Source organism: Dermacentor variabilis, chromosome 4 (genome assembly GCF_050947875.1).
Source record: "Dermacentor variabilis isolate Ectoservices chromosome 4, ASM5094787v1, whole genome shotgun sequence".
In the NCBI taxonomy this organism is placed as follows: Eukaryota; Metazoa; Arthropoda; class Arachnida; order Ixodida; family Ixodidae; genus Dermacentor; species Dermacentor variabilis.
The window spans coordinates 229,382,870-229,407,543 of NC_134571.1; the positions used below are offsets into that span (position 1 = coordinate 229,382,870).

At 47.0% G+C, this 24,674-nt stretch overlaps 1 protein-coding gene across 6 annotated transcripts in view; it reads left to right on the forward strand.

The window, feature by feature from the left end:
• ric8a (ric8 guanine nucleotide exchange factor A) overlaps nucleotides 1–24,674 on the forward strand; it is a 513,564-nt gene that overhangs the window by 214,831 nt on the left and 274,059 nt on the right. For all 6 annotated transcript variants that reach the window (XM_075691022.1, XM_075691025.1, XM_075691023.1 and 3 more), the window contains one exon: nucleotides 22,650–22,822. In XM_075691022.1, the coding sequence (XP_075547137.1) occupies nucleotides 22,650–22,822 (173 nt within the window). The remainder of the gene's footprint in view (nucleotides 1–22,649; nucleotides 22,823–24,674) is intronic.

The window sequence follows — 24,674 nt, forward strand, 5'->3', positions numbered from 1 at the left end:
AAGTCGATGAATTCGCTGGTCTGATAGAGCCCGTTAAGGCTGACATGGTATTTAGCACAGAATCATGGCTGAACCCGTCTATCGCGGATAGCAAAGTATTCCCAAAAGAATTTATTGCTTATCGGAAGACCCTGCCTTGATGGAGGGGTGTTTTTGTTAATTCATGCCTCTCTTAAGGGGAGACACGAATCTTTGGCCTAAAAAATCTTTTAAAAAATCATCTTTTTGTAACAATTTTTTTCCCAATCTAGATGTCCTAGAGAAGCTATTGCTGCAATAATAACGCATTCTATTTTATTATTGCGCTCTCAAGTCAGCTTCATCACCGCCTTCGCTCGCAAACGCCCCTCGAAAAGAGGCACATTCAATGCCTTCGTCTACGCCAACCGTTACCCGCAGTGCAGACATTTTGGAATCATTCGAAAGCTGGATTCTTCTTCATTCCGTTTTTAGTGGTAAAAGGGTGCCAAATCTGGCTACTATGAAGGTACATGCTTTCGAAAAAAGGGGAATACTCGCACGGCATTGGCGCCTTTGTACCATGTGGGGTAAATCCTGATCTCTGATTGGACAACCAGGAGTTTAATTTCTCTGACAATGCGAGACGCCATGTTAGTCTAGTGCGCCGTAGCAACGCGACGATGGCTGGCGGTCGACGGAAGTTCACGATGACTCATGCTTTCGGGAAGAAAACGCAAGCGACGTTCTTGGATACCCAAGTGGCGTAGGATAAATCGACAGTGACTGCGACCGGCACAGCGACATGCGCCAGCGAGCAAACGGCAGCTGCCAAAGCTATGGCCGCGCATGCGATGCGTGCGGCCAGCAACACGTTGAGGGCAACGCGCGTCGACACGCTTCTCATCACAGAAGCCGAACAAGTGGCAATTGAACGTCATGCGGAGGAAGAACGACAGAAGCTGTCTTCATTATCAGCTACCCGCCGAAAGCAGTCACTTATCGGAGATTGCCCGGAAGCGGCGGTGAGCGCAACCGCGTTTACGATTCTAAGCCTCTAAATCGCCTGCTTCGCTGCTCGAAATGCGAATTGTGCCGTTGCCCTTTGAACGTGTTAAAGGGCTACCGGGAATATGGAGTGGCCGTGAAACTAGTGGTAAACTGTGCCATTTGCGGCAACATAAGCACCGGATGGAGTTCGCCAAGAACAGGTAGGAATACAGGCTGAGAAAGACCAGCGCCGGCTAGTGGCGCCTGACAACAAGCACGCCAGAGCAGAATAGTTCATGCGTGCCATAAACAAGAGGTGCATGAAAGAGAGCGATGGTGATTATGTGCCTGGTGGCTTCTAGTTCAAGGTGGACTTGAATTTCTTGCTTTAATTGCTAAAATAAATCTAGATTATGTCCTGGAACTTCGTTTTGAATTTTCTCTAAAGCTGCATTTCTCCTATGACACGTGCTGTTGCCCACAGTATCTTCGGTGTAATAGTCTGGTTTCAATTATTCTTGTTGCATTCAAAAGCTTGAGAGTTTCTACACACAATAAACCCGCCATGGTTGCTCAGTGGCTATGGTGCTGGACTGCTGAGCACGAGGTCGCGGGATCGAATCCCGGCCACGGCGGCCGCATTTCTATGGGGGCGAAATGCGGAAACACCCGTGTGCTTAGATTTAGGTGCACAATAAAGAACCCCAGGTGGTCAAAATTTCTGGAGTCCTCCACTACGGCGTGCCTGATAATCAGAAAGTGGTTTTGGCACGTAAAACCCCAAATATTATTATTATTATTCTACATGCAATAAAACTAATAAAATATGATATCCCCTATGCTGAAATTTTTTATGAATAAAGGGAAAATAAGACATCCACCCATTCGTAGCAATTGCTACAAAGGAAACCCATACGGGTTCCTCGAAAGAAAAGCCTCATAGTTGAAGAAAAATTCGTCCTGGTCCGGGACTCGAACCCGGGACCACCGCCTTTCCGGGGCAGCCGCTCTACCATCTGAGCTAACCAGGCGGCTAGCAGATGGCAGGGCGAAGTTGAATTTGTCGACAACACGAAGCAAGGCAAGAGTTTGACGTAGTAGTTCTGCGGAAACCCGCAAGGTGGAGAGAAGTAATGAATAAAGGGAAAATCAGACATCCACCCGTTCGTAGCAATTGCTACAAAGGAAACCCATACGGGTTCCTCGCCTTGCTTCGTGTTGCTTCTTGCCTTGCTTCGTGTTGTCGACAAATTCGACTTCACCCTGCCATCTGCTAGCCGCCTGGTTAGCTCAGATAGTAGAGCGGCTGCCCCGGAAAGGCGGTGGTCCCGGGTTCGAGTCCCGGACCAGGACGAATTTTTCTTCAACTATGAGGCTTTTCTTTCGAGGAACCCATATGGGTTTCCTTTGTAGCAATTGCTACGAATGAATGGATGTCTGATTTTCCCTTTATTCATTACTTCTCTCCACCTTGCGGGTTCCCGCAGAACTACTACGTCAAACTCTTGCCTTGCTTCGCGTTGTCGACAAATTCGACTTTGCCCTGCCATCTGCTAGCCGCCTGGTTAGCTCAGATGGTAGAGCGGCTGCCCCGGAAAGGCGGTGGTCCCGGGTTCGAGTCCCGGACCAGGACGAATTTTTCTTCAACTATGAGGCTTTTCTTTCGAGAAACCCGTATGGGTTTCCTTTGTAGCAATTGCTACGAACGGGTGGATGTCTGATTTTCCCTTTATTCATTACTTCTCTCCACCTTGCGGGTTTCCGCAGAACTACTACGTGAAATTTTTGATGTGGCAATACAACCGATCAGAATTTTGAGCTTCATAACCACCACATTAAATATGGCAATAACTTTTACAACAATAGAGCTAAAATTACAGTGATAGTCTAATTATGATCTCTGATTGTTCTAGAATGTGTACATATAAATTTTTCTCTGATATTCAGTGGTAAAAGTGTTGAAAAGTTGGCCAAATTGATTTTCAAGAAGTATTAATTTTCTCAGAAACGACTTAAAATAAATAAAATAGATTGCATATATGCTTCTAGCAGGCTAAAGTATACCTTGCCTGAAAATTTCATTTGTATATCACAAAAATTAAAAAAAAATTCAGACACCAGTGTCTCCCCTTAATTCATTTATGCTATATCTTGACATTAACGATGTTGAATTAATCTTGTGCTCAGTCATTCTACCTGATAACTCCTCGTACGCTTTTGCATCATTCTACCAACCACAGAATTCAGATGCAAAACCATTAAAACCTTTGTATGACATTGTTTTGGATGCATCTCAGCAGCCTGTTTTGCTTGCCGGTGACTTTAGCTTGCCTGACTTGGAACAGCTTGAAGGTGATTGTGTAAGCAAAGTTGACAGCCGTATTAACTTAGAAATGAAAAAAACTGTAGGCACGTTCGTACTATTACAGTATGTAAATGCTCCAACCCAACATAGTAACATTTTGGATCTTTTGTTGTGCAGCTCACCTAACCCTATTAACTCTGTTCATATTATACCTGAAATAAGTGACCATCACGCTGTCATTGCAGACATTAAAACAGAAGTGAACTGATCAACGTCACCCGCATTAAGGAGAGTCTTTTTCTTCGAAAAGGGTGATTATGCTAGTATCTCTCAGAAGCTCCTTGATCACTTGCCGGTTTTTTAATGTCTTGCTGAGGATTACGGCATCCATGAATTATGGCGGGTCTTTAAAGACAAACTGCTTGAACTTACGAACAAGTATGCGCCAAGCATAGATTCCTCCAGACTAAAAAAATGTAATAAACCTTGGGTGAATTCGCGTATTCTCAGAATAATTACAAAAAGAACATTTCATAGATACAAAAAAACTAAGAGTATGAATCACCTAAATAAGTTATCTGAAGTAACACAGGAGTATAAGCTTGCTATAAAAATTGTGAAGGAAGAATACTTTAAGACACTCAATGACAGAATGAAAACTAATCCCAAACATTTTTGGAAGTTTTTAAAAGGATGCGGATCAGAATTTGCAAAAATAAAAAGTTGTTTGTAATCAACAACTTCTTCAGATGATACTGAAAAGGCAACGTGTTTGAATACATACTTTCAATCTGTCTTCCTGCCTGAATGCAACCATAGCCCTGTACCTCATGCAAAGACAGTTCCAGTAATGGAACAAGTTGAATTAAGCATAAGGGGCATTGAGGCATTCCTAAAGGTCGTAGATAAAATTAGAGCAAATGGTCCAGATGGTATATCACCACGTATACTAAATGCTGCGCTGCAGCTATCTCGATGTACAGGGTGGTCCTTTATGAAACGGAACACGCGAGCGCGTGGCCTGTGCTCTGCAGAAGCTGCTTAGAGCGCCAGCAACAGGCAACAAGGGGAAGCACATCCACCTGTAGCGCCATCTCCTGGCAGTCAGAATAAGCAGACACGGCTGATAGGCAAGCGGCTGTGGACTGTCTCTCATGCCAGGTGGATGCGCAACAGGAGGGGCCTGCTGCTAGCAAACCCCACTCGGTAGGCTAGCACATTGGAAACGTGGAAAGACCAACATATGCCCGCTAGTTAATAGGCACTCCCAGCATATTGTTACACACGAGGTGTTTAACACAGAACCAGATGAATCTGGTTGATAGGCGCGGTTCTTGAAGAGCGGTCTCGCGGCAGCTTGGCCAACGTCGTTTTCTTCTTTCTTCTGGTTGTCTGCGCGGCAGGCATGGTTCATGACAGCTTGTAACATTTCCCCCCTGGCAGACGAAGCCCGCCGGGCGAGTCAGTCATCTCGTGGGTTGTAACGCCTCAGACGCGTGACGTGCGTCACTTCAGCCTTGGCCGAGCGTCGTCCACTGCTCGTGAGACGCGCAATGCGGTAGTTTACTTCGCTGAGGCGCTCCAGAATAACGTAAGGGCCAACGTAGTGGGCGAGAAACTTCTGGCACAAGCCACGCTTCCGCAACGGCATCCAGAGCCACACAAGGTCACCAGGATCGAAGTAAACGTGGCGGTGACGCCCGTCATAGCGGATCGTGGACCGGTCCTGCGATGCTAGGGTGCGTAGCCTAATGAGGCGTCGCGCTTCTTCTGCTCGACATAGGATCTCATCAATTGATTCGTTGTCATGAGCGAAGTAGGGAAATATGGTGTCGAGGGTGTAGCGCGGCGGACGAGCACACAGAAGGAAAAATGGTGAGTAACCAGTGGTCTCGTGTCTCGCGGTATTGAAGGCATAGGTAATGAAAGGCAAGATACTGTCCCAATTCTTGTGTGCTGAATCGACGTACATGGACAGCATGTTGGCAAGCGTTCTGTTTGTGCGCTCGACCAGACCATTAGTTTGTGGATGGTAGGGCGTAGAATGGCGGAAGCTACATGAACACAGACGAAGGGTTTCTTCAACCACGTCCGCGGTAAACTGTCGCCCACGATCGCTGATTACTATGCGAGGAGGTCCATGTCGGAGTATAACGTTAGCCAGCAAGAAGATAGAAACTTCTGTAGCTGTGGCCAATGGCAATGCGGCGGTCTCACAATAGCGGGTAAGGTGATCTACACAAACGATAACCCAACGATTACCCTTGGAGGATCGTGGGAAAGGGCCCAGAAGATCTATACCAACTTGCTCAAAGGGGACGCTAGAAGGGGGGACTGGTTGAAGCAGGCCATGTGGCGCTTGTGGCGGGCGCTTGTAGCGCTGACATTGAGAGCAGCTGGCGACGTACCGTTCAATATCTTTCCGCATGTTAGGCCAGTAAAAACATTCTTGAGCCCGGTAGAGTGTACGCGTGGAACCAAGATGACCGGAAGTTGGGTCATCGTGCATGGCGTGTAATACTTGGTGGCGAAGGTTCTTGGGGACAACTAAAAGGTAGCGTGCACCGGTGGTCGAGTAGCTCTTCTTATACAGCGCGCCACCATCACGTAGGCGAAAGTGACTGCCTGCAGGTGACTCCTGTGCTGCCGCGAAGAGCGGTTGTAAGCTCTCGTCCTTGTGCTGCTCGGATATGATGGTACCCATATCCGGAAATTCCGGGGACACAAAAGCGATGTATTCATCAAAATTGTCCGCATCACATTCAGTTGTTTGAAGTGGCATCCAAGAGAGACAATCAGCGTCAGCATGTCGCCGGCCTCTTTTGTAGCAAATAACGAAATCATATTCCTGTAGACGGAGGGCCCAGCACGCTAGTCGTCCTGAGGGATCCCGCAGATTCACAAGCCAGCATAGCGAATGATGATCTGTTATCACAGTGAAGGGGTGCCCATAGAGATACGAACGAAACCGTTGCACGGCGAAGATGACCGCCAGACACTCTTGTTCGGTCACTGTGTAGTTTCGCTCGAAGCGGCTCAAGGACCGGCTAGCGTAAGCGATCACGTGCTCACTGTCGTCAACACGCTGAACTAGCACAGCACCGATGCCTACGCCGCTGGCATCGGTATGAATCTCAGTTGGTGATGAAGGATCAAAGTGCCGTAGAATTGGTTGGGATGTCGACAGGAACTTGAGCTGGCGAAACGATGAGTCGCAATCTGCAGTCCACTCAAAGGGAACGCCTTTTTGGAGAAGGCGTGTAAGGGGATGAGCCATGTCAGCAAACCGGCGAATGAATCGGCGAAAATAGGAGCACAAGCCCAAGAAACTTCTTAACTGCTTGACAGAGTTGGGTACTCTAAATGCTTCTACGGCCGCAGTCTTTGGTGGATCTGGTCGGATGCCTTCTTTAGCGACCAGATGGCGTAGCACAAGAGTTTGTCGTTCCCCAAAACGGCATTTTTTTTAATTGAGCACAAGGCCCGCTTTCTCCAAGCAGTTCTAGACCAAATCCAAATGTTTGTTGTGCTCACTAAACGTTCGCCCGAAGATCACAACGTTGTCTAAGTAGCACATGTAAACTTCCCATTTTAAGCTGCGTAATATCGTGTCCATGAACCTTTCGAATGTTGCGGGTGCGTTACACAACCCGAAAGGCATCATGTTAAACTCGAATAGTCCGTCGGGTGTTACAAATGCTGTCTTTTCTCTGTCGTCCTTGTGTATAGGAATTTGCCACTAACCTGACCGTAAATCGATTGAGGAAAAGTAAGATGCCGCAAAGAGACAGTCGATGGCGTCGTCAATTCGTGGGAGCGGATATACATCTTTCTTAGTGACGGCGTTTAGGCGACGGTAATCAACACAGAACCGCCACGTACCGTCTTTCTTCTTCACCAATATCACGGGGGTTGCCCAAGGACTAGATGATTCTCGAAGGACGCCTTTGTATAGCATTTCTTGGACCTGATCGCTGATTATCTTGCGTTCTGACGGGGACACACGATAGGGTTTTTGTCGGATGGGCTGGGCGGCTCCCGTGTTGATGCGGTGACGAGTTCTGGACGCAGGAATTGATGGCGGGCCATCGTGCTGCGCAAAGTCGAATACCGAGGTATGTTTCGTAAGCAGGGCCATCAAAACTCGACGCTTGTGATCGCTGAGTGACTTGTCAATCATGGAAAGTATCTTCGAGCTCCCGGGGCTCGAGACACTGGTTGCTCCTCCATCGGGGAGCTCTGTAAGTACTGCCACCGATACGGGCGAGTCTTCCTGAAACGTGGCAATTTTTAGGCCTTGCGGTAGCACTGCCGCTTCAGTGGAACAGTTTAGCGCCCACAGCCCCACGCATCCGTTGGTCACTGAGACTACGCAGTGCGGAACTAACACGTTTTTCTTGAGGCAGTTCCGATGTACAGGTTCCACTGCAGCGTCGAACGAGATAGGAGTCGGAGATGAACAGGCGACGGCAACACGCGTCGCGGATAAGGCGGGCACAACTGTATCCTCAGACACGCACAGCACACTCTCCGGGCAAGCTTCACCTTCAAAGAGCACAGGTGAAACACTGTTGTCAACACTGAGTTCTCCCGTCCGGCAGTCAACATTCGCACCACACAGTTGCAAAAAGTCAATCCCCAGAATCACGTCATGCGAGGAGCGAGGAAGAACAGTAAACTCTGCATTAAAAACTTTCCCACCCAATGACACATTCACGTTACACACACCAACCGGGTATAATGATTCACCACTGACTCCACGGAAACTTGTGCACTGGTCCCAACGAAACATAACCTTGCGTCCCAGAAGGCCTTTAAACCCCACACTCATGACCGAGACAGTTGCTCCCGTGTCGACTAAAGCCATTGTAGAGACCCCATCAATCAGTACATGAACCTTATTCTTTAGCATGAAAATAGTCGGAGGTAGTTGAGTCGGCAGCACACATTTTCCAGCGACCTCACCTCCATCGGCCGCGCTGGCTAGTTTCCCGGCGGGGGCGACACGAAACGGCGCCGAGGCGATGGTGACGTGAATCGCAGCCGAGGGGATGGTGATTGGGAGGCTCGGAAGGCTGGTGGTGGCGTCAGAGTGCGGTCGGACGCAGGGGAGCGGTAGCGGTTCCGGGTTCTTTCTTCTCCAAGGTAGGTCTCGTGGGCGCTGCATCGGTCCTCTCGAAAGTGGCTTCCTGAAGTGGAGTCCCCTGGCCACTGAGTGCGCAGTGTACGACCGCTAGACCGCATAGTCGGCGCTGACGATCTGTAGTTCGATGCTCAGCGTCGGCTACAGTACCTAGCTATATGGCCAGGCATGCCGCAGCAGTAACACACTGGCGAAGGGCGAACTTCAGAATGCGGATTGAAGTATTCTACAGAAGACATCGGTTGAGGGTAACGAGGCTCTTCCCCTTGAAAGTCGTAGGTAGCGGCGAGTCTTCCTGGACGAAAGTTGCGTGGGCGAGGATCAAAACGTTGAGGGGGCGAATCATTGCATGGTGGTTCGGTCATAATGTAATGCCGTTCGTCTCTGGAGCCGTTAAGATCCGCGACGTTCACCGAGTGGTTCCAAGTAGCCGAAGGGGGTTCCCAAAGAGCGTCTCGGAAAACGGAGGGACTGCAACGTGGCACCGCATAACGTGCCTGTTCTTCATGTCGTTGTAGCTCCTCGCGGACTATCTGGCGGATGGCGGACGAAAGGTCTGGGATCGGAGGACTCGTGTCAACACTTGCTACAGTTGTTACATTGGCCAGCCGTCCAAACTTTGGTGTAATTCGGCGAGTCTTCAGCGCCTCGAACGTACGGCAGTGCCGTATCAATTCTGATACATTGTGCAAGTTCTCTTTACCAATGAGGAAGTTGTACACGTCTTCCGCTATTCCTTTTACCACGTGCCCCACTTTATCTTCCTCTGTCATGTGAGGGTTGACGGTTCGGCACAACTTCAAAATTTCTTCGATATAGGTAGTGCAAGTCTCGCCGGGTACCTGAGCTCTCTGGGCTAATGTGAGTTCCGCACGTTTCCTCTTTGCGTCCGAGTCACCGAAACACTTTTTGATTTCCTCAACGAAGCGTGTCCATGTAGTTAGCATGTCCGCGTGGTTGTCATACCATACCAACGCTGTGCCGAAAGAAAACAACGTTCGTAAGCTGACTGGTAGCGTTCCAGTTATTTTATTGGCTTACCCTTTCGTATTGGGTTAGCCACTCATCCACATCTTCCTCTGCCTTCGCTGAGAACGTGCGTGGCTCTCGGTAGTGCTGGATAGGGACTGGGCTTGCCGAGGCACTGCTGGTGAGGGTATTTTGCTCTGTAGCCATGATGGTGCGCGACGGCGAAAGTCCGGCGAGGCGACGGCTTCGGCGTAGCCCTTGTGCTGGTGGTTCCGTTGTAGGTCGTGGGAGTTACCCCGCACAGCTCCATCAAATGTTACACACGAGGTGTTTAACACAGAACCAGATGAATCTGGTTGATAGGCGCGGTTCTTGAAGAGCGGTCTCGCGGCAGCTTGGCCAACGTCGTTTTCTTCTTTCTTCTGGTTGTCTGCGCAGCAGGCGTGGTTAATGACAGCTTGTAACAATATTTTAATGCGTAAGCATTCTTTGGCGAGTACCACAGCAAGATCTGTCCGCCACGCAAAAAGTGTAATGTCTTTTATCTGCACAAAAATGCGTAATGTGCGAAGTTAAATTTAATCAATATAATAGTGTAAGGTCGATGATTGGTAGCTTTATCAGCGGTGAGGAACAATTGAAAAAAAGATTGATTAGAGAGAATAATCATACAGATACATAGGTTCCACAGAAAATCCATGGGGAAGCCTATAAGAGGGGTGGGCCAACTTGAAATTTGGGTGTAGGCCAACATAAATTTGGGAGTGGGCCAATTAAAATTAGAATATGCGTGTGCCATATGGGACCCTGCTCATTCCAATCTTATTAATTCACTTGAAAGCATTCAGAACCGTGCAGCGCGCTTTATCCTTTCTTATTATTCACGTCATTCTAGCGTAACATCCATGAAAAAAACATTAGATCTACCTGACCTTTCACTACGTCGCAAGCATTCTCGCCTTTGTCTTTTTCATAAAATATACTACCTCAATCCTTTCCTGAAAGAAAATCTCTTCACCAGACCCAGTTACATCTCATCTCGCATCGATGATCAACACAAAGTTGAAGTGCCATCTTGCCACACTAATTTATACCATTCTTCATTCTTACCAAGAACCGCCACTGCATGGAACCGCCTTCCCGCCTCCTTAGTCACCATTTGTGACAGCACCAATTTCAAGCTTGCTGTTCAAAGTGCCGTATAGTTCCTTCATTATTTTTTTATTTTTCTCTCGTTCTGCAAATAATGTACTCACCGCTCCTTTCTGTTGTGCCTGCCGGCCTTGAAAGTATGTACAATAAATAAATAAATAAATAAATAAAATAAATAAATTAAAATTTGGGTGCAGGCCAACATAAATTTGGAGTGGGCCAACTTAAATTTAGGGGTGGACAAACTTGAACTTTGGAGGTGTGCCAAATTGAAATTTGGGGATGGGCCATATTTAACTTTGGAAGTGGGCCAACTTGAAATTTGAGGGTGAGCCAACTTTAAATTTGTTGGTGGGCCAAGTTGAAATTTGAGGTTGGGCCAACTTGAAATTTGGGTGTATGCCAACATAAATTTGGGGGTGGGCCAATTTAAAATTCTCGGTGGGCCAGGTTAAAATTTGGGGGTGGGCTAAATTGAAATTTTTGGGGTGGACCAACTTGACATTTGGACAAATTTGGAGGTGGGTCAACTTGAAATTTGAGCGTGAGCCAACTCAAATTTGGCAGTAGGTCAAGTTGAAATTTAGGGGTGGGCCAACTTAATTTTGAGGGTAGGCTTATGCATACTTTGATAACTCCAGTAGAGTTCCTGCATACTTTTTTGCAGTACGGAGCCCTGGCTACCCCCTCCCCCATAACATGAATAAACGTCACCTGATTCGGAGCAGTTTAGGAGAGAAATGCACTCAAGTGAAACTTCAGGTTAGGTAAATAAATGTAATTATTTTGTTATCTATTATTCAGGCTGTTGTTTATATAATGATGATGTTTGCTTAATTAATTAACCTTAGTTAAAATTACGATGGCAATGTTTATATATGTAATTAAGATTACTTAAATAGGTCTATATAATCTCAAGGTACCCTTAATTCTTGATTAGGCTTTGTTGATCTAACCTTAGTAACTTTTGATTAGTCTAATAATTTAACATAAATTGATTTCAATTAGCCTTATTATTCCTAATTACCATATATTAATTGCCATTACACAACTTATTTTATTGTAACTAATTTTATTACTCTTTATTAACCTTACTTATGCTTATACCTCTCAGTACTTATTATATATAGTCAAAATCATAAATCCCATTAGTCATATGTAGTTTTGAGGAATTCTCATATACACCTCCATAGGATCTCATGTATATTCTTACGTTGGAAAAGAGGACAAAGTCATCGACAGTAAAGACGATGAAGTGGCAACAGCCTTTCGGGGTTCTGTGCTGCTGTATATATACGCATCTTGTAAATACATAGTGTAAATAGTTCATACCCGTGACATTTTGATGGAGGTGCTGGGTATTCCCCCCTTTACTTACTCTTCGGTCATGACCCGTGACATTTTGGTGGACGTGCGGGGTACGTGTCTTCGCCACGGAGCTTCGCAGCGGACGTCTCACCCAGACTGGGACCATGCTTCCAGTGGAAGGCACCGCGTCTGCAGCTACAATGCCGACTACGCATACCCAGTACATTGCTCTACCTCAGCCACAAGACCCCGGCAAGTTCACTGGCCTCGAAGGTGTTGACGTAGAAGAATGGTTGGAGATGTATGAGTGCATCAGCAAGGTGAGCAGGTGGGACCTGACCATAATGCTGGCCAATGTCGTGTTCTACCTCGACGGAACACTGTGTACATGGTTTTACACACACGAAGAAAAGCTAACCAGCTGGGACTTGTTCAAAGAGAAGCTGTTGGACGTTTTTTGGCAATCCGACCGTTCGACAACTAGCCGCCAAGCAACAACTCGCCACGCGTGCCCGAACTGCTACAGAGTCCTATGTCTCCTACATTCAGGATGTCCTAGCCCTCTATCATAAAGTCTGCACGTCCATGCCAGAGGTGGACAAGGTTGCAAACATTATCAAAGGCATCGTGGACGACGCATTCAACCCTCTGGTCTTTAGAAACTTATCGACTGTCGACGCCATCGTGAAGGAATGTCACCGTTTCGAGCAGGCGAAGAGTCGCCGTATATACAATAAGTTTACTTGGCTTCCAAATACTGCAGCGACCTCTTCCTGTACCAACCCCACCGACCAATCTAGCTCGCCACCACCAAGTGAAAACGTGACCCGAATTGTACGCCGTGAACTCGAAGCAGCGTTTCCTGCCTCGCCTCAACAGACGTCTTGGAACAACACTGCTGAGACGATATCACTGATCTAGTCCGTGGTCCGCCAGGAAATCGCTAATATGGGTCTTTCCAGCACCTGCACCTTGAGTCGCCCTGACACCCGCCCTGCTCCTATGCCTCGGTCCTATCGCAGTCCACCTCACAGTGTCCATTATCCCTATACTACCAGGAATCCATCGGACTGGCGTACACCTGACGACAGACTGATCTGTTTCTGCTGCGGTCGAATCGGTCACGTTTCTCATCACTGCCGAAGCCGTTGGCCGTCCCCTCCTCAAATCACCTTCCGGAATGCAAGTTCGCCCCGAAGTTCCTTACCTCGTCGCTTCTATGACGCTTCCGACACCACGTTGACTCGCCGCTATGCTTGTTCGCTCGCCTCAAAGTCGTCAGCCACGTCTGTCCCAGCTTCACTGCTCATCGTCGCTGACCTACCCAGGACCGTCCCAGCAGGAAAACTAGGCAATGCAGCACCTCGAGGTGGTGCTGCAATGTGGCATTCGCCGCGAAATCCTCCTTTGACGATGTTTACGAGAAATAACCTTCTTGATGTCCAAGTTGATCGCACACCCGTCACAGCACTCATAGATACTGGAGCACACATATCGATTATGACCAGCCGCCTACGCCGCCATTTAAAGAAAATTGTTACGCCTGCCGTTACTCAGGCCGTGCGAATCGCCAACAGTAGCATGGTGACCGTGGTCGGAATGTGTACTGCTTGTGTGAGCATTTCCGGCCACCATACTGTTGTCCTTTTCACTGTACTTGACCAATGCCTCCATGACTTCATACTAGGCCTAGACTTCCTCTCCGCCCATTCAGCACTCATTGATTGTTCCTCAAGTACTGTGCATCTTGACCTGCCTCTGCTGGACGTGCCTCCGACACCACACGACATTCGCCTAAGACCGACTGATTTTGTTCACGTTCCACCAGAGGTCTTCACATACATCGAAATGTCGCCTTCTATGCCAGTACCCGATGGTGATTACATCTCCGCTCCCATAACTTATTGTTCTCACCCACAACGTTACCGTTCTGCATACAATAGTAGGGTCACGGACAATTGCACGTATCTCCCTGTGGTGAACTTCGGGCTCGCTACGCAAATTCTACCGAAAGGTATCACTCTGGCTACAATCACTCCTTTTGAAGTTAGTTGCGTTGAGACCTTTGCCGTCGACGCTGCCTGTGAGCCTTTCCGCTAAATGCTACTTTATGCTAAATGTACTGACAACAACATTAAGAAAATGATCACCCCGGATCTCACTCCTGCAGAGACTGAACAACTCTGCAGTCTATTGTTTTCCTACAAGGATATATTCGACCTGAACAACGGACCCTTAGGCCAGACGTCACTTGTCAAACATTGAATACATACAGGCGATAATCCACCCATCCATCGGCGACCCTACCGAGTGTCAGCTTCGGAGCGTCACATTATCAAAATGGAAGTTGACAAGATGCTAGCGAAAGACATCATTGAGCCATCGTCAAGTCCCTGGGCATCCCCTGTCATGCTGGTCAAAAAGAAGGACGGTTCATGGAGATTCTGCGTCGATTACCGCCACCTCAACCGCATAACGAAGAAGGACATCTACCCGCTACCTCGTATCGATAACGCCCTCGATTGCCTCACGGGGCACAGTATTTTTCGTCATAGTTTGTGGTAGTTCCCGCTAATTCTAGCAGGTGCTTGCCTATTGGCCATGCCTGGTTATTCTGGCCACCAACAGATGACGCCGCAAGCAGACGTGCTTCTCCTTGCTGCCACTTGCTGGCGCTCTAAGCAGCCTCCGCAGAGCACAGGCCACGTGCTCGCATGTTCCCTTTCATAAAGGACCACCCTGTATCTTTACCTAACCTATGTGCAGTCACTATCCATAGGGCTCCACTTGATGATTGGAAAACCGCTCAAGTTGTGCCTTTCGACAAGAGATGTCGCAAACTGCAGGCCTATATCACTAACATCCATCTTGTGCAAAATCATTGAGCATATTTTATATATCGAAATGATGTGTCATATAAACAAATAATAATATACTAACACGGGTTTTGGAAAGGTCTATCTTCCACAACACAATTAATTGAGTTTTACCATGAATTGGCACTTCATGCTTTGGAGGAGGGCAAACAGACTGTGTCATTTTAGACTTTGGTAAGGTATTCAACACAGTGTCGCATTCACTTCTTACTGAACTTAAAATGTTAAATATAAATTCAAGTATGCTCACATAAATTGAAAATTATTTGTCTCAGTGCTGGCAGTGTGTTGTTTTTAATGGCAAAAGCTCGGCATACGTTGATGTGACATCAGGAGTCTTAGGGCCACTTTTGTTTTTACTTTGTATAAATGATATCTCTGTGGGTATTTCTTCGTGTATACAGTTGTTTGCTGATGATTGTGTTATTTATAGGAAAATTAAGAGTTAACAAGATGCTGCCATGTTACAATCAAATTTAGAACGCATTAATATTTGGCATTCCACGTGGAGGATAAATTTGAATTCAAGAAAGTGCGTTCACGTTTGTTTAAAAAAAAAAAGAAGAAAAGTATTGTAAGTCTTTACCAGATAAATGATACCCTGATAAAAGACGAACCTACAAACAAGTATCTAGGTGTCACGTTATCATCTGATTGCTCATGGTCTGCTCATGTGGATGACGTCATTGTAAAAGCTGGTAAGACACTCAATTTTATGCAGAGGAATTTGAAATGTTAACAGCTAAACCTAAAAAAACTGCTTACCTAACATATGTGAGACCGATTTTGAAACATGCCTATGCTGTCTGGGACCCCACACACAAAAATCTTGATTGATAAACTAGAAAAAATACAAAACCAAGCTGCTGAGTGCCTCCTCGAGTGGTATCGTGGGAGAGAAAGTTGTACTGAAATGAAATACGAATTAAATTGGGCGTTGCTTTCCTCTCGGAGGAAAAATTGAGACTTAAGTTTCTATTTCTCATACTTAACAATAAGGCTGGAATTAGCAGTGAAAGATATTTTAAACAATCACATTATGTTTCTAGGCATAATGATCATTCTCCGAAAATCCGCGAGTACCATGCCAGGACGAATTTGTATGGAAGTTCCTTTTTTTTTTTCTTAACTATTGTGCAGTGGAATCAGCTATGTGAAGAGCAAGTGTGCTGTACAAGTGAAGATCAGCTTCTTTTCCCTCCTGTAACCACCCCCCCCCCCCCCCCCTGCTATAACGCCTTCGGGCAATACGAGGTAATTCATGAATAAAGAATTATCAGGCCACCTTGCTGTGCATTACACATGCGTGAATGCAAATCTCTGTTTTATCCCACTCATTTGCTGGCCAGAAACCCTGACCAGCTCACCAGAGAAATAGTAGAAGCTGCAGAGATTCATCATCATCATCACCACCACCACCACCATAGAACAATATTTATGTCCACTGCACGACGAAGGCCTCTCCCTGCAATCTCCAATTACCCCTGCACTGGGCCAACCGATTCCAACTACCACCCACAAATTTCCTAATTTCGTCGCACCACCTAGTCTTCTGCCGTCCCCTACTGCGCTTGCCTTCTCTTGGTACCGATTCTATCACCCTAATGGTCCAACACTCATCTAATCTGTGCATTACATGACCTGCCCAGCGCCATCTTTTTCTCTTAATGTCTATTACAATATTGTCTATACCCATTTGCTCTCTGATCCAAACCGCTCTCTTTCTGTCTCTTAAAGTTATGCCTAGAATTCTTCGTTCCATCGCTCTTTGCGTGGTCCTTAACTTGTTCTCAAGCTTCTTTGTCAGTCTCCAAGTCTCTGTCCCATATGTCAGCACCGGTAAAATGCACTGATTGTATACTTTCCTTTCCAATGATAACAGTAAGCTCCTAGTCAGGAGCTCACAATGCCTGCCGTATGTGATCCAACCCATTTTTATTCGGTGAATTTCCTTCTCATGGTCAGGGTTCCCCGTGATTAGTTGACCTCGGTAAACATTTTTGTTCACAGACTCTAGAGGCTGACTTGCGATCTTGAACTCTTGTTCCCTTGCCCGGTTATTTATCGTTATCTTTGTCTTCTGCATATTAATCTTCTGCCCCACTTTTACACTCTCCCTGTTAAGATCCTCGATCATATGTTGTGATTCGTCTGTATTGTTGCTGAATAGAACATTGTCATCGGCAAACCGAACCTTGCTGAGATATTCGCCGTCGATCCTTACCTCTAAACCTTCAGAGTTTAATAGCTTGAATACATCTTCCAAGCACGCAGTGAATAGCCTTGGAGAGATTGTGTCTCCTTGTTTGACCCCTTTCTTTATAGGTATCTTCCTACTTTTCTTGTGTAGAATTAAGGTAGCTGTGGAATCTATGTAGATATTTTGCAGGGTATTTACGTAAACGGTCTGTACTCCTTGATTACGCATCGCCTCTGTGACTGCTGGTATCTCTACTGAATCAAATGCTTTTTCATAATCTATGAAAGCCATATAGAGAGGCTTATTGTACTCTGGGGATTTCTCGATAACCTGATTAATGACATGGATGTGATCCATTGTAGAGTATCCTTTCCTGAAGCAAGCCTGTTCCCTTGGTTGACTAAAGTCAAGTGATGCCCTTATTCTATTGGAGATTAATTTGGTAAATATTTTATATAATACTGAAAGTAAGCTAATGGGCCTATAATTTTGCAGTTCTTTAACATCTCCCATTTTGTGGATTAGTATAATGTTTGCATTCTTCCAGTTTTCTGGGACCCTTGCAGTCGATAGACACTTCGTATAGAGAGCCGCCAGTTTTTCTAGCATTATGTCTCCTGGATCTTTGATTAAATCGACTGTTATTCCATCCTCTCCTGCCGCTTTTCCCTGTTTCATGCCTTGCAAGGCCCTTCTGACCTCTTACCTAGTTATAGGAGGAGTTTCTCTATACTGTTTATTATTGATTTGAATAGAGTACTCCTGAGTCCTCTGGAGCTCTAGAGTCTTATATAGTTTTCATTGATTACGAGAAAGTGTTTGATTCAGTCAAAACCTCAGTCATGGAGACATTACGGAACCAGGATGTAGACGAGCCGTATGTAAAAATACTGAAAGATATCTATAGTGGCTCCACAGCCACCGTAGTCCTCCATAAAGAAAGCAACAAAATTCCAATAAAGAAAGGCGTCAGGCAGGGAGATACAATCTCTCCAATGCTATTCACAGCGTGTTTACAGGAGGTATTGAGAGACCTGCATTGGGAATAATTGGGGGTAAGAGTTAATGGAGAATACTTTAGTAACTTGCGATTCACGGCTGATATTGCCTTGGTTAGTAACTCAGGGGACCAATTGCAATGCATGCTGACTGACCTGGAGAGGCGAAGCAGAAGGGCGGTTCTAAAAATTAATCTGCAGAAAACTAAACTAATGTTTAACAGTCTCGGAAGAGAACAGCAGTTTACGATAGGTAGCGAGGCACTGGAAGTGGTAAGGGAATACATCTACTTAGGACAGGTAGTGACCGCGGATCCGGATCATGAGAATGAAATAATAAGAAGAATCAGAATGGGCTGGGGTGCATTTGGCAGGCATTCTCAGATCATGAAGAGCAGGTTATGATTATCTCTCAAGAGAAAAATGTATAACAGCTGTGTCTTACCAGTACTCACATACGGGGCAGAAGCCTGAGGACTTACGAGAAGGGTTCTACTTAAACTGAAGATGCAACGGGCTATGGAAAGAAAAATAATGGGTGTAACATTAAGGGATAAGAAAAGAGCAGATTGGGTGAGGGAACAAATGCGAGTTAAAGGGATACAGAATAAAAATCGAAGAATATAGAGAAAGCCCCACAATTGCATTCCTAAGACACGATTGCCACAGTATATAGTCATTATGCGGGTTATTTTTGAGTGGATGGCTTTATATGAGCGGCCACCCCGTCACTCGAAAAGCGCTCCCGACAGCAGGCCGGCGGATCTGACGTCACACCTACCCTCAGCAGCCGCGGAGCGAACTGACCGGCTGCGCAGTTTTGTTTTCCTCGCGCTGCGCAGTGCAAAATGCAAAGTTCTAGTGAGAGTGAAAGCATTAGTGGAGATTATGACCCCGACTTGGATGAGCGGCCTACAGAACGACCACGAACGATAAAGGCGTATGCCTACGATCCGTCCGCGTCGTCAAGCGAAATTGACGACGACCCGTCGCAGCAGTCCCCCTCCGCGGTGCCAGGGGAGTCTGGACAGTGGTGTTTACACTGTGCATGCCATGTACACACGTTCGCCTCGAGAGATCAGGGGCGGCATCATAAGTGGAAACCAGATATAAACACGGTTCCTGCGGCTCGGATCGCAAGCTCGCACCTGTCACGAATGAGTTAGAGAGACGAGATGCGCATCCCTCATTGACAGTGTTGCATTCGTGGCGGTGCGCCCAGCGCGATTCACTCACGCAAACGCTTTGCCATGTTTGGTTTCAACAGAGCGAGGACGCTTATACCTCAGGCTATGCAATGTCAGGCGATGTAAGGAAATTGCTCTGCGTTCTGCGCAAAGCGGCTTGCCCTGCCCGCTTGGTTGTATATGTTATGGGTAGCTGGTAGCGCGTAAAACGTGAAAGCTGCCAATGCACAATACAAGTGCCTTGAGCACACAATGTACAACAAAAAAAAAAACGCAGAAATCGTTGAAGATTGACGCGTGTAGACCTCCCTATACCTACGCCATCGGCGCAGGTGTGGCCGGTGGTGTGAGCATAACAGTCGGCTGCCGACTCTCGCGTGGCAGGTGCTTGATGCGCGTAAGTAGCTGTTATTGAGAATAGATGCGATGGAGCAACGGGTGAGGATTGAAGCCAGGCATGTGCAGTGACTGAAATGCGCCTCTGTAAGCAGGGAGCGTCTTGTTATTCACGAAGTGAACGAGTAAATGCGCAGCGGTTTCAGCGTCCCGTTGTTGCATCGCAGCAGAGCACTCTTTCCCTTGGTGCAAACGAGATGGCGCCACCAGTCTCATGGCGGCGATTTTTTTTTCTCATCTGTTGCTTCAGACGATGCAGATTTCGATTAATTCTGGCAGAATTGACTAAACATCTGGCTCAGAACATCGTACAAACGACAAATTACAGTCAAACGGCACCTGTGCGCAAAACTACAGCGTGAACAAGCCAGCAGTTCACGGGAGAAGCATTCATGAATTCATGAAAGGTACGCGAGAAAAAGACTACCGCTGCCTGCCGTTTTCACATGCTCACAGCAGACCCTCGGCATTCTGCGGCGTTGACACAGCTGCTCCACACATCAAACCACAAATTCACGAGATGAAAGACGAGGTTTTCGAACAGCTCACACGAGGAAGCGCTGCGAATAGGACGGTCGAACAAAGAAAGCGAGTTGGCACAAACGTCAACTCGCCTCTTCGCACGTCCAGTGCGGACGATCGCTCGCAATGGGCCTCGAGGTGGGTAAGCGTGACGCGATATCCGGTTTTGCAGGAGCTTTCGGAGGAGGCCGGTAGGTGCTGTGGTTTGAGAAATATTCACTAAAATAATTACTTTTCGCTCACTTCTCCTCGGAAAAAGTGTTGTTTTGGTCGCTCTCAGTGTGACAGCTATCACTGGAGACACTCAGCGAAAAATTTTTTATTCACTATCCCTTTAATGACATCTTAGTTGAAATCACGAAAAATAAATGGGGGCCATGGGCAGGACATGTAATGAGGAGGGAAGATAACCGATATTCACTAAGGGTTACGGACTGGATTCAAAGGGAAGAGAAGCGTAACAGGGGGCGGCAGAAAGTTAGGTGGGCGGATGAGATTAAGAAGTTTGCACGGGCAACATGGCCACAATTAGTACATGACTGGGGTAGTTGAAGAAGTATGGGAGAGGCCTTTGCCCTGCAATGGCGTAACCAGGCTGATGATGATGATAATGATGAGTCCTCTGGGCACTGTGCAGGTCAGTATAAAATTCTTCCGCTGCTTTTATTATACCTTCGAGATTGCTGATGATATTGCCCTGCTTATCTTTCAGCGCATACATCTTGGTTTGTCCTATTCCAAGTTTCCTTCTCACTGATTTCAGGCTGCATCCATTTTTTACGGCTGCTTCAGTCTTTCTGACGTTACAATTTCTAATATCACCCATTTTCGTTTTCTTGATCAGGTTTGATAGTTACATGAATTCTATCTTATCTCCTCAGTTGTACACTTTCATTCTTGGTCGTTTCTTTATTAGGTCCTTTGTTACTAGAGCTTGCCTACTGGTTGCCTTGGTGCCTTGCCTCTGTAAGATTTGGCAGTCGTAGCTGTAGGAAGGAGCTTGACTCTTCGTCGGGACTTAGGAGAGCAGGATTTATTTACATTATTTACATCTCTAGCAAGTCTAGCGTGACTCCCATATGGAGCCCACAAGACTAACATAAAGCAAACAGCTTACGAGCACACAGCTCACGAGTACATTTCGAGCATGACAACGAGCACGCCCAGCTCACTAGTACATCTTGAGCATGACAACGAGCACACAACGAGCACCCTCCAGCGGCCGACAATCGCTGCTTATAAGCTCTCCGCTCGATGTCGTAGTTCGACGTCATTGAAGATGACCCGCCCTTTTGGAGGATGAGGGCTGTCATACACGTGCCGCAAACACACACAGGTGTAAAGGTCCGAGGCCGACGTCAGAGGTTGGCAGTTTCATCACAAAGCCTGCTTCGTCGAACCCCTTCACTCGCAACGGCGACGAGGCTAGAGGTTGGCGGCGGCGTTCCAAGATGAGGTTACCACCGCTGGTGTAACTGGCTGGCAAACTTGCACTGCAGCTGGCCGTTCTTAACACCTCCCACAGGAGTAAGAATTGTGTTTGTTGGCCGTCAGTCTCCTTATCAGAGAAAGAAATATTGTTTTTGTCGCGTTAGCTGCCTGTGTCATTCGAACTTGCTGGGTTTATTTGTTTGTCTCTTCCCTCTCCATTCCTTTTGTGTGGTGATATATATATCTGCTCTCATGAATAAACACTCAATTGTTAGTTAGCAATGTGTCCCGTCCGTTTCTTTCGTCATCCATGAGTTTCTGCGCTACTTTGTAAATAATGCCCTACCAACTAACCCACCAGTCTCTCATTTTGGCCTTAGATGGTCTTATAGCTATTGCCATGCTTGTGGGTGTGTCGCCTTCTTCGATAAAACTGAGATAGTAGGAAGCAGCAAGTGTGAACTCACCCATTTAATAATTGAGAGTGAGCAGATTGACTATCATGGTGGTTCCTGTATCAGCAAGACTTCCTTAGCATTGTCCAACGAAGAATTGAGTTTTTTGTGCATGTGTAACTAAATTTCATTCCTTCCTGTTTGTATGCTTTATCTTGTCATCTTGCTCTCTGGTGGCAGTGGGGTTCATGTGGTTGATGGAGTGGATTCGGAGGCACTTTTGCTCGGCTCTGTCAAGGAATTAAAGTTCATTGTTGTGAGTAGCGCCAGTGTGTATCATTTTTCGTCCTTTTCTTTAATAAGTGCTCAACTACTGCCGTGCTTTAAGTGCAATTTTTTTAGGGCATCAGCTGGAATAAGTCAACTGGGAAACTACAGCATGATTGTTCATTTGTGGGACTGCACAGGACAAAAGTTATCTGTGGGAAAAAAAAAGATGTTAATTTTAAAGAGCAAATGTGTAGGTGTGATTATTATACAACTAAATACAGCATGTGTGCAGCCACCAAATCATTGTTGTTGTTCTTGCCACCTTCTACAGTTACATAGCAGTGTACAATGCAAATGCATGTTGTTCATGGCCAAGTGCATGAGCATAGTGTGCACACAAATCACTGTAAGAACTATATATTATAGGTACAGTCCTTGGTTGGGTTCGCAATATATTTCCCAAGTAGAAGCACCAGCAGGCTGCACAGAGAGAGATATATCGCTGTGCACTGAAGCAGCAGCGTTAATAGACTCTCCCCCCGGGTGCAGGACCCAAGCGGTGTATGCGCCTCAGTCGTCGTGGGCGTCACGGTGGCGATCCTGTTGGGGGCCCGACAGTAGTGACCCCTGTGCTGAGCACCGAGGAGGCTTCGCTGGCAGCTGAAGTGCTCAAGGTGCTCTACAATCTGACCTGCAGCCTTGACAAGTTCCACGTGGAAGAGGCAAGTGTTACGTTTATTCTTTCCAAGGATACTCCTCAAGGGCAGTATGAGAGAGCAGCCCCCATAAAAAAACATTGCGTTCATTTTAATCACACCTCAAACTCATGTCAGGAATTGTCCCAACAAGAAAGCACCATTGAAGGGCCTTGAAACAACAAAATACACCTTCCAAGGAGTGTATTCCCCAAAAAATTTTTGTAACACGATACTCGATATGAACCGAGTAAATTCGCGCATTCATCCTCCTCATCACTGCTAATCACCACCGTTGTAGTCATTGTGAGGCTCCATAGATATTGTGACACGCTGACGAAGATGTTGTCAGCTTGGTCGGAAGAAGACAACGCTCTGGACTTCGCGCGATGTATACCATCTTGTCAGCCGCTACGATTATTGTAAATATCCTGTAAATATACGTCTGACTGTTTTTAACCCGGTAACATTTGTGGTGGAGGTTGCGGGATCATTATCAAGACGGATTTACGCAGCGGGCGCTCCTTGGCTGCATCTACAATGCCAGCACAAGGCGAGGATGCTTCGGGCCCGTCGGCACCTACGCCCACCGTCATTCTAGCACAACCCCGCGACCCAGGAACCTTTTCTGGCACCGACGACACTGATGTTGAAGACTGGCTTCAACTATATGAGTCGGTGAGTTCCTGCAACCACTGTGATCAGACCATCATGCTCGCTAATTTGATATTTTACCTCGTGGGCACGGCACGCGTCTGGTTTCAGACCCACGAGGAGGAACTTACCAGCTGGGATATTTGTAAACAGAAGCTGAAAGAGTTGTTTGGCAAGCCTGTTGGACATCAGTGTGCCGCCCAAAAGACCTCGCTTCGCGTGTCCAGACGTGCACTGAATCCTACCTCGGGTACATCCAGGACGTGCTCGCTCTGTGCCGCAAAGTGGATCCGAAGATGTCCGAACCTGATAAGGTTGCACACGTCATCAAGGGCTTAGCACATGATGCCTTCCACCTCCTTGTTTTCAAGAATTCTTCCACTGTGCAAGCCATTATTACCGAATGTCGGCGGTTTGAAGAAGCCAAGAGTCGTCGCATTGCCCAGCCATTTCCCCGCCTTCCCAACCCAGCTGCTACGTCCACCTGCGAAGACCTCCGCAGTCCGCCCACGCCCGATCGCTCTGATGACGTCCTACACATCATCCAACGTGAAATAGAAGCCGCATCTCCTGTCACTACCCCAACTCATGGCCCCGACAATTGCTAGGCGACCGTCTCACTGATACAGTCCGTTGTGCGCCAGGAATTCGCCAACATTGGCTTCACCAACGTCTGCTCAGTTAATCGACCTGACTACACTCCGTCCAGCACTGCCATACGCACCTGCAGCCTGAATGCCCCAACGCGGTATCGCAATCCTGCCGAATGGCGCACTCCAGATGACAAGCCTATATGCTTCACTTGTGGCCGTATCAGCCATATTTCACATCACTGCCGGTCTTCGTGGATTTTAGCCCCCTGGCCCTACCTCCCATCCCATAGCCCTCATGCTGCTCCTCAGTTCCCCCCGCAAACGCAGCCAGTACATTCTGGTGACACTTCTCTGCCTACCCGCTCTAGCCGCTCTCCTGCGCCACGTCGCCGCTTCTCCCGATGGCCCCCATCTCTCCAATCACCGTCCCCTAGCTCCTTCCGGCGCACCTTTCCGGAAAATTAACGGGTGCAACACCTGGAGGTGATGCTGCCAAACCGACCCGACGCAAAAATCCTCTTCTGACCTTGCCCACACATCGGAACCTCATTAAAGGGAACGTGGATGGTGTACCTCTTACGGCTCTAATTGACACTGGCGCGCACATATCTGTGATGAATTCTCAGCTTTGG